Source organism: Bombina bombina, chromosome 6 (assembly GCF_027579735.1).
Source record: "Bombina bombina isolate aBomBom1 chromosome 6, aBomBom1.pri, whole genome shotgun sequence".
Classification (NCBI taxonomy): Eukaryota; Metazoa; Chordata; class Amphibia; order Anura; family Bombinatoridae; genus Bombina; species Bombina bombina.
The window spans coordinates 858,805,534-858,821,711 of record NC_069504.1 but is presented as its reverse complement, the minus strand read 5'-3'; the positions used below and the strand labels follow the sequence as shown (position 1 = coordinate 858,821,711).

The following is a 16,178-nucleotide window of genomic DNA, read 5'->3' as shown; positions in this document are numbered from 1 at the left end:
CTCCTTTTCTGTTTGGCTTGATTGCTCTTTCTCCCTTTCCCCCTTCTGCCTCGGTGGGTTGTTTTTTTCTTACAGATGGTGCAGTTTGGCGCGTCTCGTTTTTTGACACTGTAATATCTATTTCTTCTACCACAGACTGTCCTTCTCCTTCTAACATGAGCGCATACGATTCTTCCCCCGTTTCTCCTTCAGAGGAGTCATATTCATACTCAGTGTCTGTGTCTGCAAATGTGACTGCTTTACTCTTTTTATTGGAATTGTTGTTTTTGTTCTTATTATATCTTCTATTATACCTGGGTTTAGTCTGATCATCCTGACTCCAGCGATACACCTGTTTTTGATCATAATCCCTCTTATCTCTGAGCATTTTTCTGGATTTGAATTGCCAAAGTTCTTGTTTAAAGGCAATCATATTTCTTTCAAACTGTTGATCATATTTTTTACAATTTTGATCATGTTGGTGACATCTTAATTTATTCTGTAATTCTTTTAATTCAATCATAATATCTCTCCTTTGTTCTTTTTTATATTGAATTAACAAATCCATAAGTGCAAAAGAACAAGTGTCCAGTATTGTGTTCCACTTACTAATGAACTCAGTGTTATTAACTGTGAAAGAGGGAAACTTGCGTATCCTTAGTCCCCTAGGTATACGCTTTTCATGTATGTATAATAAAAAAGACTTTATGTCTAATTCCAATTTAATATCCTTTTTGCGCAGTTCATCTATATCAAAAAACAAGCTGTCCAGTGTATATGCTATATCTTTATATAACTCTGAAGTTTCTTCTTTAAAATCACCCAAAACATATGAATCTTCTGTTTCTTGATACATGCTGGATACCCTTTCAAAAGCTGTATAAAAAATATTGTGCTATACCACTTTATGTTGATCACTTATTATGAATAATCCTACCCTCCTCGTCTTCAGCCTATATCAATCCCTTAATATCTCCTTAATTCCTCTCTGTATTATGTCTTTATAATGCCTCCTATGCAAGCATATATTACATTGTTAATTGTGTGTGCTTTATATGTGCACCAAACAATCCAGGCAAGTAAGAAACAGTAGAGCTGATTTATAAGGGAATGATTACCTTATCCATGTCCAGCGACCTTTGTGAACACAATGAGCGCTTCCTCTATGTCCTCAGCCTTAACTTTGTTATAACACTGTGATGTTTTTCTTCGTCTGCATCACTGTGTAAAAATCATGCTCCGACCTTCTCTGCAGTCTAGCAATACTGCTGCGGCATGTGTTGATGACGACTTCCGGCTTCCGGTTACCCCCGGCTGCTCCTAGGCAGGTGTTGCAGAAAGATCCAAGATACAAATGAAACCTGCTCAACGGAGCGCCCCTGGGGTATGTAAAAACAAATCCTGTGAATATGATAGGCACTAATAGAGTGAGGGTATATGTGAAAAAATATAAATGATATCCTAGGCGGCAAGCAAATATTCCCAGTGCGTCTGCACACGCACAAAATAGCAACAGTCCATCCAATGTAGGGAAAAATAAGCGCTCCAAGCCCACAGATATATAAAAGTTCAATTTTATTCCAAACTTGTTAAAATCATACAAGATAGATTAAAAAGTGGTAAGCACAGTAGTGCAAAAACAGGTTGTAGAACAGGTGCAAAAAACAGCAAACGTTTCGTGCTCCATGCACTTGGTCACTGCTAATTGATGCACCTGTTCAGAGCTCTATTTATACCAAATTTCTGATATAGATGAACTGCGCAAAAAGGATATTAAATTGGAATTAGACATAAAGTCTTTTTTATTATACATACATGAAAAGCGTATACCTAGGGGACTAAGGATACGCAAGTTTCCCTCTTTCACAGTTAATAACACTGAGTTCATTAGTAAGTGGAACACAATACTGGACACTTGTTCTTTTGCACTTATGGATTTGTTAATTCAATATAAAAAAGAACAAAGGAGAGATATTATGATTGAATTAAAAGAATTACAGAATAAATTAAGATGTCACCAACATGATCAAAATTTTAAAAAATATGATCAACAGTTTGAAAGAAATATGATTGCCTTTAAACAAGAACTTTGGCAATTCAAATCCAGAAAAATGCTCAGAGATAAGAGGGATTATGATCAAAAACAGGTGTATCGCTGGAGTCAGGATGATCAGACTAAACCCAGGTATAATAGAAGATATAATAAGAACAAAAACAACAATTCCAATAAAAAGAGTAAAGCAGTCACATTTGCAGACACAGACACTGAGTATGAATATGACTCCTCTGAAGGAGAAACGGGGGAAGAATCGTATGCGCTCATGTTAGAAGGAGGACAGTCTGTGGTAGAAGAAATAGATATTACAGTCTCAAAAAACGAGACGCGCCAAACTGCACCATCTGTAAGAAAAAAACAACCCACCGAGGCAGAAGGGGGAAAGGGAGAAAGAGCAATCAAGCCAACCAGAAAAGGAGAAGGAAAGAACAAGACACACACTTATCCCACACGGTCTCAGAATGTTCAGAAAAAATATGCTTAAACAATGATGTTATAAATTTGTCTAGTAAAAATCTCACTAATACTGATATACAGGTTTTGTCTAAGGGCTTGAATTTTGTTCCTGATAATCATTTTAACATTTTTGAAACTATTCTTGACATTAATAGGTTTGTACGCAATTTAACTTTGCGCAAACATTATTTTGGTTTCAATGAAGATCAGGAACAGAATGTAAAAAAGGCTAGCCAAGATGTTAAATGTGAACCTAAGTGGTTAAATGATTTTTCTGATATCTGTAGTCTTTTGGACCTGGAACAGTTACAACATGAGGGTGATAGTCATATGGATGGCTTATTGTGTGAGACAGATATATCACTTAGTCATGTCAAAAATAAAAGTCATTTTTATCCTATACATACTAGACCGAAAATTTTGGATATATTTCAAAAAACAGTGGAGGAGAAATTAAGGGGATTACAAACTGCCCAAAAGAGAAATAAATTTCCATCTAACTTTACACAAAAGGAGAGAGACACAATAAAAAGTTTGGCATCTGATGACTCACTCGTCATCAGGCAATCTGACAAGGGAGGCAATGTGGTCGTCCTAAATAAGGATGACTACATTGCAGAATCCATGAGACAACTAAACGACAGGGAAGTGTATATTAAACTGAGTGACAACCCTACAGTGAAATACAGGAATGAACTGACTAATCTTGTTTTATATGCAAGATATAATAACATCATAAATAAATCTGTTCAGGAAAGAATTATTCCTAAACTACCAGTCATTCCTGTTTTTCATTACCTTCCCAAAACACACAAGAATCTACAGAGCCCACAGGGTAGACCCATTATAGCGGGTATTGATTCTTTGAATGAACCTATGTCAGAGTTAATTGATTCATTCTTACAACCCCTAGTTAGGGATTTGCCCAGTTTTATACAGGACACCACGGCCCTTTTAAACAAAGTACAAAATCTAAAATGGAAATCTACATATAGATTTATCACAGCAGATGTTTCCTCATTGTATACAACTATACAACACGAGAAGGGGATAGAAGCAATAGAACACTTTTTGGAACAGAATACAAATTTTACATATCCTACCAACATATTTATATTAAGGGCAATTGAATATCTTTTGAGTCACAATTTTTTTCTGTTTCAGAACAGCTTTTATCTCCAGAAACGTGGGACAGCCATGGGGGCTAAATTTGCCCCCTCATACGCCAACCTCTTTATGGGTTGGTGGGAGCTGTCCCACGTTTTTGGAGATAAAAACCCCTTCAAGTACAGGATTATCCAGTTTTACAGATACATAGATGATCTGTTGTTTGTGTTTGAGGGAGATCAGCAAGAGGCAGAGGATTTTTGTAAATATTTGAACAATAACAACCTCAACTTAAACTTTACCAGTGAACAGAGTGATAAAGAAATTAATTTTCTTGATATCACATTAATAAGCACAGACAAAAATACAGTTGAAACTACTATATATAGAAAGTCTACAGCTGGGAACACTATCCTCAAGTACAATTCATGCCACCCAAGACATGTTGTGAAGGGTATCCCTAAGGAGGAATATACCAGAATTAAAAGAAATTGCACAAATGAGGATGAATATCAGGTGAAGTCAAAAGAGGCAACACAAAGGTTCAGGGATAGAGGCTACAGTGAGAAGTTACTTAAAGAGGCAAAATCTAGTGTAGATTTAATTCCCAGACAAGACTTGCTAAAATATAGGAATAAACAGAAAAGAACATCAGAAAATAGCAAGATCAATTTTATTACAACTTACAGTATGGAATACACTAAGGTGTGCTATATTATTAAAGATTCCATACCAATTTTGTACTCAGACCCTATCCTTAAGGAGATTCTCAAAGAAGGTTGTGATTTTGTATCTAGTAGAGGTAAGACGATAGCAAATTTTATTTCTCCATCAGATGTAAAAACCAAAAAAACATCCTGCTGGTTAAAACAGAGAAAGGGTTTTTATAAGTGCAGACGCCCAATATGTACAACATGTGACTTTGTTAAGGAAGGAGAGGAATTTAATTCTACTATTACCAATAAGACCTATAAGATACATCATTATATCAACTGTTCTACCACACATGTGGTTTATCTTCTCACATGTAAAATTTGCCACAAACAATATACAGGAAAAACAAAGAGACCGTTAAAAGAGAGGTTCTTGGAGCACTTGCGCTCCATAGAGGATGAGAACACAGACACACCTGTATCAAGGCACTTTAAGGTTCTACACAATGCAGATACATCTGCTCTTATCCTACAGGGGATAGATTTTGTCCCTCAATGGAGAAGAGGAGGTGATAGAGAGACAACACTTGACAAAAGAGAAGTTATGTGGATGTTCAATCTACAGACTACACACCCTGAGGGCCTCAACATGAGAAGGGATTTAGACTTATTCACCAAATAATAAATATCTAAAAAAAAACTTTTAGTAATTTATTTTAAAAAGGAATTTTTGAATTTTTTTTGGAATTTATAGATATGTCTCTTGTCATAGGCTCATTCCCCTAAAAATAATTAAGAAATAGGAAAATTTAATAAATCATTTAATGTTTTTGGGAAATTTTTGAATTTATAGGTATGTCTCTTGTCATGGGCTAATTCCCCTAAAAAGAATTAAGAAATAAGAAAATATGTTGATATGAGACATTTTCTCACTATTATTGCCAACCCAATTTTTCCTTTATGAGAGAGAAAATAGATTACTATACATACATTTATTTTGATGTTTTAGGAAATCAGGCTCTTGTCATAGGCTCATCTATTGCATATCTAATTTCATACTTTTCAAATTAAGGATTTTTATATTAAGAGTAGTTTAAACAATATCCCAAATATAAACATGGTTTTGGTTATATTTAACACTGAAGGTAATGACTCATAGAGCAATGTGTATGCTTCTTTTCATAAATGTAATGATTTAAATATATTGCAAAATAGATTGTTTTCACAAAACATAGTCACGCCTTAACCAACAAATATCAACCTGCATATTTATATTGTAACACTTTATGTACATGAAAAGGAAAAAGTAAATAAATGTTTCTTGTCATAGGCTCCCTTGCAAAAATGGCAAAGTACAGGTTAATGAAAATTTGTGATATCACTTTAAGAAATTTGGTATAAATAGAGCTCTGAACAGGTGCATCAATTAGCAGTGACCAAGTGCATGGAGCACGAAACGTTTGCTGTTTTTTGCACCTGTTCTACAACCTGTTTTTGCACTACTGTGCTTACCACTTTTTAATCTATCTTGTATGATTTTAACAAGTTTGGAATAAAATTGAACTTTTATATATCTGTGGGCTTGGAGCGCTTATTTTTCCCTACATTGGATGGACTGTTGCTATTTTGTGCGTGTGCAGACGCACTGGGAATATTTGCTTGCCGCCTAGGATATCATTTATATTTTTTCACATATACCCTCACTCTATTAGTGCCTATCATATTCACAGGATTTGTTTTTACATACCCCAGGGGCGCTCCGTTGAGAAGGTTTCATTTGTATGTTTGAATGCTAGTATGGGGGGTTCAGGAAATATTTTTTTAAGTGTGGGGTCCTCTGAAATTAGTGGTTGTAGCTCTTTAATAATTTTGCGCACTCCTTCCAGAGTAGGGTTGTAAGTGACTACTAGAGGGGTTCTTGTTTTGTTTTCCTTTTCTTTGTATTGTAGTAGTCTTTCCCGTGGTGTTTTTAGGGCAGATTTGATTTTTTTAGATATTGTCCTTTCCTTGTAGCCCTTTTGCCTAAATGACTCTGACAGTGTACTCAGGTGGTGATCTCTGTCTTTTGTGTCAGAGCAAATGCGGTGATATCTGATAGCTTGGCTGTAGATGATACTTTGTTTGGTGTGATTGGGATGGAAGCTGGAATTGTGGAGGTAGTTGTACCTGTCTGTGGGTTTTCTGTATATAGATGAATGAAGGATGCCATTGGTGACAGTTATTGTGCAGTCCAAGAAGTTCACACTATGATTTGAAAAGTCCATTTTAAGGTTTATTGACGGTTGAAATGATTTGTGGAAATCTAAGAGGCTTTCTTCTACTTCTGTCCATATTATGAAAATATCATCGATGTAACGATAATATGTATACGGTTTGTGGGGCTGAGTACATAAGAATCTGTATTCTAGGTACGCCATGAAAAGATTGGCATATTGTGGTGACATTTTTGTGCCCATCGCTGTCCCTGTCATTTGTAGGTAGTAATTGTTTTTAAAACTGAAATAGTTGTGTGCGAGTATGAATTCTATAAGCTGGGCAATAGTTGCACTATCATATTTGTGTGTTGTTTGGTGGGATGAGAGAAATTTACTGCAGGCCTCAATACCATCCTTATGCGGGATGTTGCTGTATAAGGATTCCACATCTATAGTAACTAGTATAGTGTTTCTAGGTAGTTCATTTATCTGGTTAAGTTTATTAAGGAAGTCTGCAGTGTCCTGTATAAAGCTATCAGTCTTAATAACAAGAGGCTTAAGAATGTTTTCTATTCGGCCAGATATTTGTTCAGTAAGTGTTCCCATACCTGTTATAATGGGGCGTCCTGGGTTTTCTGGCTTGTGGATTTTGGGTAGCATGTAGAAGGTACCCATCTGAGGATTGGAAGGTACCAGATTTTCTAATTCTTGCTGTATGTGTTTAGGAAATGTTTTGATAAGTTTTGTGAGTTTAGCTGAATATTCCTTGGTGGGGTCCGTGTACAGTTTTTTGTTGTAGTTTACATCAGACTACTGTCTGTAACCTTCTGTAGTGTAGTCCTGGGTGTGGAGTTATAAAATCATGATTAGAATAAATTATAAAATCATGATTAGAAAATATACAATTTCAAAGAAGAATTACACATTAAATATGTTATTCATAGATAAAACATTTAGATATAAATTAAGATATAGAATATGGAAGAGTTATAAATTAAATTAACTTAGATAGGATTAGTCAGTTTAGTTAGTAATGGGTTAAATAGTGTTTTAAAGACAATGTATTTAAAACTGTGACATTTACATTCAGTTGCTGTTGTCAATCAAAACACCTATACTGCTAGCTAGACACATAGTATTATTAACACTCTAATACACTGCGCATGAACAAGTTAAAATAGTATTTTCTATATGTCAGCCAAAATTATAAAGTCTTTTAAGGAAGTTAAAATATACAAAGATAGCATTTTCATTTATGGTATGCTTTGATTTCATTGGCTTAAAATGTGTATATAAGCTTTGCCTTTGTATGAAGCTATTGTTATCTTCAGCCTCCAGATCTCGGGGTATGTATTCATCTTTCTGTGATTAATAAATAGTTTATGTCAACTAATATTTGATAAATATGATTATTAATTTAATCTGTTAGATAACCCAGATTAAATATTTGTCTATAGTTAGGGTTTTGTCTAACGAAGGCATATAAAGTCATATTAAAATAAAGAATAATTCTTATAAGCATCTCATTTTTATCTTCTTTTGCGAGAATCATACATATACATCTGTTGCTAAACACTCATTTAGTGACAGCCCTTAGACTAGAGAGGTATTATACGACACATTGGGGGCATCGTCCTGTTGAAATTCGAAACCCTTGGACCATAGTGCATTCTTAAGCTGGACTTTGAACACTGTGTGTGTCTACTTGATGCTCTGTAAGTAACTTATTCTTTTTTATCAAATAGAGTTAAATTATGGCTGTGCACACCATAAATTTTGACTTAATTGACATAGATTAGAGATCCACCTTGTATTGTATAATCTCCCTTATGTGTTTCAGGATTGTGTAATTGCTAACATTGTGGTTAAAAAGGATAAAATGTTAGAAGGACTATTAGGAACCTTATTGAAATCCTTAAGTTTAAATGAGCAATTACTGATCCACCCTTGTCCGCCGGCTTGATGATGATGGTATTATTATTCATCAAGGTTGTAAGCAATTTTTTTCTCTTGTGTGGTGACTAGGGATGCCACTCTCAGGCGAAAACTTAACTGTCCAATTTGATGTTACGTCCTGCTGTCGGTGTAAAATCTTTGTTCTTTTTCCTACCATTATTATCCTGTTTGGTCATTCCATCCTTAACCTCAGGATTAAAATTCTTAAAGGGAATTTCAAAGACTCTCATGAACGAAAGACATTGAGATGAAAATGATCACACATTTCAATACCAGAAATGAAGGACTTAATGTAGACTCTGGCTTTCTCACACACTACCATAACTTTCTATAATCTCTCATCTTATTGTCCTATATTGGTTTCTTTTTCCTTTTTGTTTTTCCTCTCATCTGACCTATTTACTCTCCTCTGTTTATTTATTCTTTCTGGCTATTCTCAGCTATTTTCTCCTTCAGACACATTCTCTGCTTTTATGACCCCCCCCCCTCTCACCCCCCTTCCTCCCTTCCATTTGTTGTATGTGATGTGTATCTATATCAGAATGATCAGTATTGCTTCAGACCTGAGGAAGAGAGGAAAACTCTCGAAAGCTTGTCTTTTAAATATTATGTTAGTCCAATAAAAAAAGGTATCACTGCATACTGCAATACTTTGTTTTTTGAGCATCTATATATATATATACAGTATATATATGTGTGTGTACATATGTACTTATGTGTTTATATGTGTATATATGTCTGTAAATATATATGTATATATATATAGTATCGGAAAAAAGCAGGCACTCTCCGTTTATGTTCACAAACTTTTCTTTACTTTGTATCCAGTGACGTTTCGGGGTTTCACCCCCGTCCTCAGACTTACTTACAATGTGCTTAAATCATTACAATTCTTATACCCTACTCATTACCCATTTGCATAAACAATTTGCATAAACAATTAATTAATTAGTATGTGCTCTGTATATTCACCTCTCATCCATGCGGCTTCTAGCGGTGTTTACCCGGCGCCCCTATGACGTCATTCTATATGAGACGCCTCTCTTTGTCAGGTCTCACCACCGGAAGTCGCCAACCACTTACCGTTGCCAACCCTAGCATACTCACGTCATTATAGATGTCGCCTGTAGCTAGGGAGCCCATAATCAGTGATCGTTTTTTTCACCTTAGTAACCCTGTGTAAACAAATAGAAAAACAAGAAACTTATACTATATCATCTACAAATCTTAAAAGCAATAAAAACATCATACAGTATGTCATTATCCTTACCTTCTTTTGCTATACTAGCAATCTATCGACTACATCATATTTTACTGTTGGTAGCGATCCTCCTATTATGGGAAATTAATCCTATATTATTAATAGGGACCCATATGCCCCATCATATCTTAAGAGGAGCCAATATACTAACTGAATTGCATCATCATTCAGGTGATCACTCTAAATGTATATTTTGAGGAATTAAACACATAGTTAAACACATAGTTCAACTAAAGGATATTTTACAACTCACTGACCCGGTACATTGTTACTCCACCAGAACGTGGCTGGAAGAAGTTAAGCCAGGATGCTTCAAGTGCAGTGGGTGTACTACCTGCAATGGACTAATTACAGGCCAGTTTTTCCACCATCCAAGAAGTAGGAAGAGATACATGCATAGATACAGAATGACATGTACTACGAGCCATGTAGTATATCTGCTACATAGTCCGTGCAGTTTATTTTATGTAGGGAAGACATCAGACAACCTACGAATACGAATGGCCAATCACAAGAGCTCAATACGGGCGGCCATAAAAAATCAAGAATCTGATCAACCAGTGGCTCGCCACTTCTTAAAAAGCGGACATAATGGGGCCTAGTTATCAAGCCGTCAACCTCAAATACGCTGGAATTCCGCAATGTATTTGTGGCGAGGCTGATACGCCTTAGTTATCAAAGGCTCGAGACCGGCAAAAGTAGAATTTTGTGACGTAAGCTTCGATCCGCCAGACTCAGTCCGACACAGATCGATTCTTACGTCACTCCAGATGTTCCGCACACAAGTGCGGCACATTCTCACTACTTTTGCTAGTTATCAAAAAACTAGCAGGTACGCTCGGCACTTTTACGGCCCAGCGTACCTGGTTTTCAAACCGCCACCCCTGGAGGCGGCGGATCCCATAGGAATCAATGGGAGTCTGACTATAGCGAAAGTACAAGTTCGCTGCTGACAGACATCCCATTGATTCCTATGGGAAACGTCTGCACCTAACACCCTAACATGTACCCCGAGTCTAAACACCACTAATCTGTCCCCCCCTACACCGCCGCAACTAAATAAAGTTATTACCCCCTAAACCGCCGCTCCCGGAGCCCAACGCAAGCTACTCTATACATATTAACCCCTAAACCGCTGCTCCCGGAGCCCACCGCAACTATAATAAATGTATTAACCCCTAAACCGCCGCTCCCTGAACCTGCCGCAACCTATATTAAATGTATTAACCCCTATCCTGCCCCCCTACACCGTCGCCACCTATAATAAATTTATTAACCCCTAATCTACCCCCCCTACACCGTCGCCACCTATAATAAATTTATTAACCCCTATCCTGCCCCCCACTACGCCGCCGCCACTGTAATAAAATTATTAACCCCTAAACCTAAGTCTAACCCTTAAGCCACCCTAACTTAAATATTAATTAAATAAATCTAAATAAATTAACTCTTATTAACTAAATGAATCCTATTTAAAACTAAATACTTACCTTTAAAATAAACCCTAATATAGCTACAATATAAATAATAATTATACGCTAGCTATCTTAGGATTTATTTTTATTTTACAGGTAACTTTGTATTTATTTTAGCTAGTTAGAATAGTTATTAAATAGTTATTAACTATTTAATAACTACCTAGCTAAAAGAAATACAAAATTACCTGTAAAATAAATCCTAACCTAAGTTACAATTAAACCTAATACTACACTATCATTAAATTAATTAAATAAACTACCTACAAATAACTACAATTAAATACAATTAAATAAACTAACTAAAGTACAAAAAATATAAAAAGCTAAGTTTCAAAAAATATAAAAAATAAGTTACAAACATGTTAAAAAATATTACAACAATTTTAAGCTACTTACACCTAATCTAAGCCCCCTAATAAAATAATAAACCCCCCCAAAATAAAAAAATGCCCTACCCTATTCTAAATTAAATAAAGTTCAAAGCTCTTTTACCTTACCAGCCCTTAAAAGGGCCATTTGTGGGGGCATGCCCCAAAGAAAACAGCTCTTTTGCCTGTAAAAGAAAAATACAACCCCCCCCAACATTAAAACCCACCACCCACATACCCCTAATCTAACCCAAACCCCCCTTACAAATACCTAACACTAATCCCCTGAAGATCATCCTACCTTTAGTCGTCTTCACTCAGCCGAGCCACCAATGGAACCGAAGTGGACATCCGGAGCGGAAGAAGTTAATCCTCCAAGCGGCGCTGAAGAAATCTTCCATCCGATGAAGTCATCATCCAGGCGGCGCTGAAGAAAAGTCTTCGATCCGGCCGATGTCATCTTCAAAGAGGCGCTGAAGAGGTCTTCTATCCGGGCGAAGTCATCTTCCAAGCCGGGTCTTGAATCTTCCTTCCGCCGACGCGGAACCTCCTTCTTCACCGACGGACTACGACGAATGAAGGCTCCTTTAAGGGACGTCATCCAAGATGGCGTCCCCTCAATTCCGATTGGCTGATAGGATTCTATCAGCCAATCGGAATTAAGGTAGGAAAAATCTGATTGGCTGATGGAATCAGCCAATCAGATTGAGCTTGCATTCTATTGGCTGTTCCGATCAGCCAATAGAATGCGAGCTCAATCTGATTGGCTGATTGGATCAGCCAATCGGATTGAACTTGAATCTGATTGGCTGATTCCATCAGCCAATCAGATTTTTCCTACCTTAATTCCGATTGGCTGATAGAATCCTATCAGCCAATCGGAATTGAGGGGATGCCATCTTGGATGCCATCCCTTAAAGGAGCCTTCATTCGTCGTAGTCCGTCGGTGAAGAAGGAGGTTCCGCGTCGGCGGAAGATGACATCGGCCGGATCGAAGACTTTTCTTCAGCGCCGCCTGGATGATGACTTGTTTATTTTAGCTAGGTAAGCTATTAAATAGTTAATAACTATTTAATAGCTATTGTACCTAGTTAAAATAAATTGAAAGGTACCTGTAAAATAAAAATAAATCCTAAGATAGCTACAATGTAATTATTATTTATATTGTAGCTATATTAGGGTTAATTTTATAGGTAATTATTTAGTTTTAAATAGGATTAACTTAGTTAATAAGAGAAATATTATTTAGATTTATTTAATTAATATTTAAGTTAGGGGGGCGTTAGGGTTAGGGTTAGACTTAGGTTTAGGGGTTAATAATTTTATTACAGTGGCGGCGGCGTAGTGGGGGGCAGATTAGGGGTTAATAAATTTATTATAGGTGACGACGGTGTAGGGGGGGCAGGATAGGGGTTAATAGGTTTAATATAGGTTGTGGCGGGTTCAGGGAGCGGCGGTTTAGGGGTTAAACTATTTATTTAGTTGCGGAGAGGTGCGGGATCAGCAGGATAGGGGTTAATAACTTTATAATAGAGGGCGACGGTGTAGGGGGGGCAGGATAGGGGTTACTAGGTATACTGTAGGTGGCAGCGGTGTCCGGGAGTGGCGGTTTAGGGGTTAATACATTTATAAGAGTTGCGGCGGTGTCTGGGAGCGGCGGTTTAGGGGTTAATACATTTATAAGAGTTGCGGCAGGGTCTAGGAGCGGCGGTTTAGGGGTTAGTAACTTTTTTGAGTTGCGGGGGGCTCCGGGGGCGCCGGTATAGGGATAGAACAGTGTAGTTTAGTGTGAGTGCTTAGTGACAGGCTAGCAAGAAAGCTGGGAAAAAGCCGAAGAGCAGCGAGATCGGATGAGTGATAACTCTCACAGTCCGCTGCTCATCGCCCCGCGGCTTTTTGACAGCTTTATTTGATAACTTAGGCGTATTTTTTCAGGTCCGCGGCGGCGAAGGTAGGCGAGCTTAGGCTGGCGTATTGGGCCGGCGAAGCCAGAAAAGTAGACGGCTTGATAACTACCCCCCAAAGTATCTGATCTCCGCTATACCTTAATAGATCATGTTCCGGTCCCTAGAAGAGGGGGAAACAGAGATAGGATCCTACTGCAGAGGGAATCGAGATGGACATTTGAGCTAAATACCCTTACACCAAAGGGACTGAATGTTAAGCTGGACTGGCAATGCTTCTTTTAAATTCACTAAATTTACTAAAGTGAAGCAAAAAACCTTAGTTATCTAGTTGTAAATAATATGTGACACAATAGCAACAACTTTAATTATGTATTTTCTTAGATCATCAAAATTGAATTAGTTTAACTATGTGTTTAATTCCTCAAAATATACATTTAGAGTGATCACCTGAATGATGATGCAATTCAGTTAGTAAATTGGCTCCTCTTAAGATATGATGGGGCATATGGGTCCCTATTAATAATATAGGATTAATTTCCCATAATAGGAGGATCGCTACCAACAGTAAAATATGATGTAGTCGATAGATTGCTAGTATAGCAAAAGAAGGGAAGGATAATGACATACTGTATGATGTTTTTATTGCTTTTAAGATTTGTAGATGATATAGTATAAGTTTCTTGTTTTTCTATTTGTTTACACAGGGTTACTAAGGTGAAAAAAATGATCACTGATTATGGGCTCCCTAGCTACAGGCGACATCTATAATGACGTGAGTATGCTAGGGTTGGCGACTTCCGGTGGTGAGACCTGACAAAGAGAGGCGTCTCATATAGAATGACGTCATAGGGGCGCCGGGTAAACACCGCTAGAAGCTGCATGGATGAGAGGTGAATATACAGAGCACATACTAATTAATTAATTGTTTATGCAAATTGTTTATGCAAATGGGTAATGAGTAGGGTATAAGAATTGTAATGATTTAAGCACATTGTAAGTAAGTCTGAGGACGGGGGTGAAACCCCGAAACGTCACTGGATACAAAGTAAAGAAAAGTTTGTGAACATTAACGGAGAGTGCCTGCTTTTTTCCGATACTGTCTAAACTTGCTGCTGTGCACCCCGGAAAGAGAAGTTGAGAGTGCTAAACCTAAAGGAATATATATATATATATATATATATCCCTTCTCAAAAGAAGAGGCACTCACAGGTCTTAATAAGCATAAAGATTTTATTAGTTCATAGGTTCAGTCAACGTTTTTGTCCTCGCAGGGGACTTTTTTTGAGAAGTTTCTACCTACCTACCATAGAGTGCGCCCAGGCAATACCACTAACAGTGAGTGCTTGGATCCCACAACTAGTATATATATATATATATATATATATATATATATATATATATATATATATATATATATATGTGTGTGTGTGTCATGTTCTGTCTCAGGATATCATGTGAGAGCCTCATTGTCTGGAACAGTTGCTTTAAGGGAAGATTAGTAGAAGCCATACTGATTGAAAATAACAAATTTATTTAAACAACAAAATACTTTGATTAAGCAAATACTTGCAGAATCTTTAAATATGCTACTCAGGTATGTTAAGACCACATACGGCAGGAGTGAAAATAAACAAACAAAGTAAGCAGAGATGCAGATTCAAAAAGGAAAGTCTTTCTCCTGGTAATAACTGAAATGTAAGATTTGCACAAGGCAGAAAACAACTTGTAGACTGGTAACAGGTTTAAAGGTAAAGTCTTTCTCCTAGTAATTGCCGAGTGCAGGAATTGCACAAGGCAGGAAACAGACTTATGATGAACTGGTAACAGGTATAAAGGTAAAGTCTTTCTCCTGGTTATAGCTGAGTGCAGGAATTGCACAAGGCAGGATACAACCGTGAACTGGTAACATGTTTAAAGGTAAAGTCTTTCTCCTGGTTATAGCTGAGTGCAGGAATTGCACAAGGCAGGATACAAACGTGAACTGGTAACAGGTTTAAAGGTAAAGGTTTTCTCCTGGTAATACCTTGTAAACAGGTGCAAAGGTGAAGTCTTTCTCCTGGCAATAGCTGAGTGCAGGAATTGCATAAAGCAGGAAACAAACTTGTAGATTGGTAACAGGTTTAAAGGTAAAGGCTTTCTCCTGGTAATACCTTGTAAACAGGTGCAAAGGTGAAATCTTTCTCCAAAGAAGTACAGGAAACAGGTTCTGACTTGACAAAACAGATCCAATGTGAAGACAAAAATGCAGACTAAAAGCCATCCTTAAATAGGGAGGTTTTGCACAGGGTTGGTTCTGATTAATTCCAGAATTGAGAACACCTGTGTGTTGCACAGGTGTAATAACAAGTAAGGCAAATAGTTATTTATCAGATCTTTTAAGATCGATTCTATTGCTAGACCTGGCTGTGGCTCAACATGTAAGCAAACAGAAATAGCAACCACAGAGCCACAGGTTCAAATCCCCAGACAGCCCTTCTTAGCAGAATGCCTCCCAGACTTTTTCTTTTTCTTTTTAGTCTGGAGGTTCATGACAGTGTGTGTATGTCTCACGACAGTGCGAGTGTAAATATGTGATTATATATAGGTGTTTTTTCTAACACCTGAGACCTCATATCTTTGAGCCCTTATAACTTTTTTGTGCAATACGTTTTTTTAAATAATTTTTATTAGATGTTTTTATTATGAGCGTAACTCTATTTTAAAATGTATTTTTGTTGTGTTTTGTGACATATTTTTCTTTTGCAAAACAAAACCAGAGCACT

The 16,178-nt window shown here is 37.0% G+C and overlaps 1 protein-coding gene across 2 annotated transcripts in view; it reads left to right on the top strand.

Annotated features, from left to right (window-relative positions):
- Positions 1–16,178, top strand: part of LOC128663791 (uncharacterized) — a 331,967-nt gene that overhangs the window by 27,316 nt on the left and 288,473 nt on the right. Inside the window, exon 1 of one of the 2 annotated variants that reach the window (XM_053718294.1) lies at positions 14,132–14,306. The exons of the other annotated variant lie outside the window; for it this stretch is intronic. Coding sequence (XP_053574269.1) covers positions 14,300–14,306 — 7 coding nt within the window. The 5' untranslated portion in view covers positions 14,132–14,299. Of the gene's footprint in view, positions 1–14,131; positions 14,307–16,178 lie in introns of those variants that run through there. 2 annotated transcript variants of the gene reach the window in all.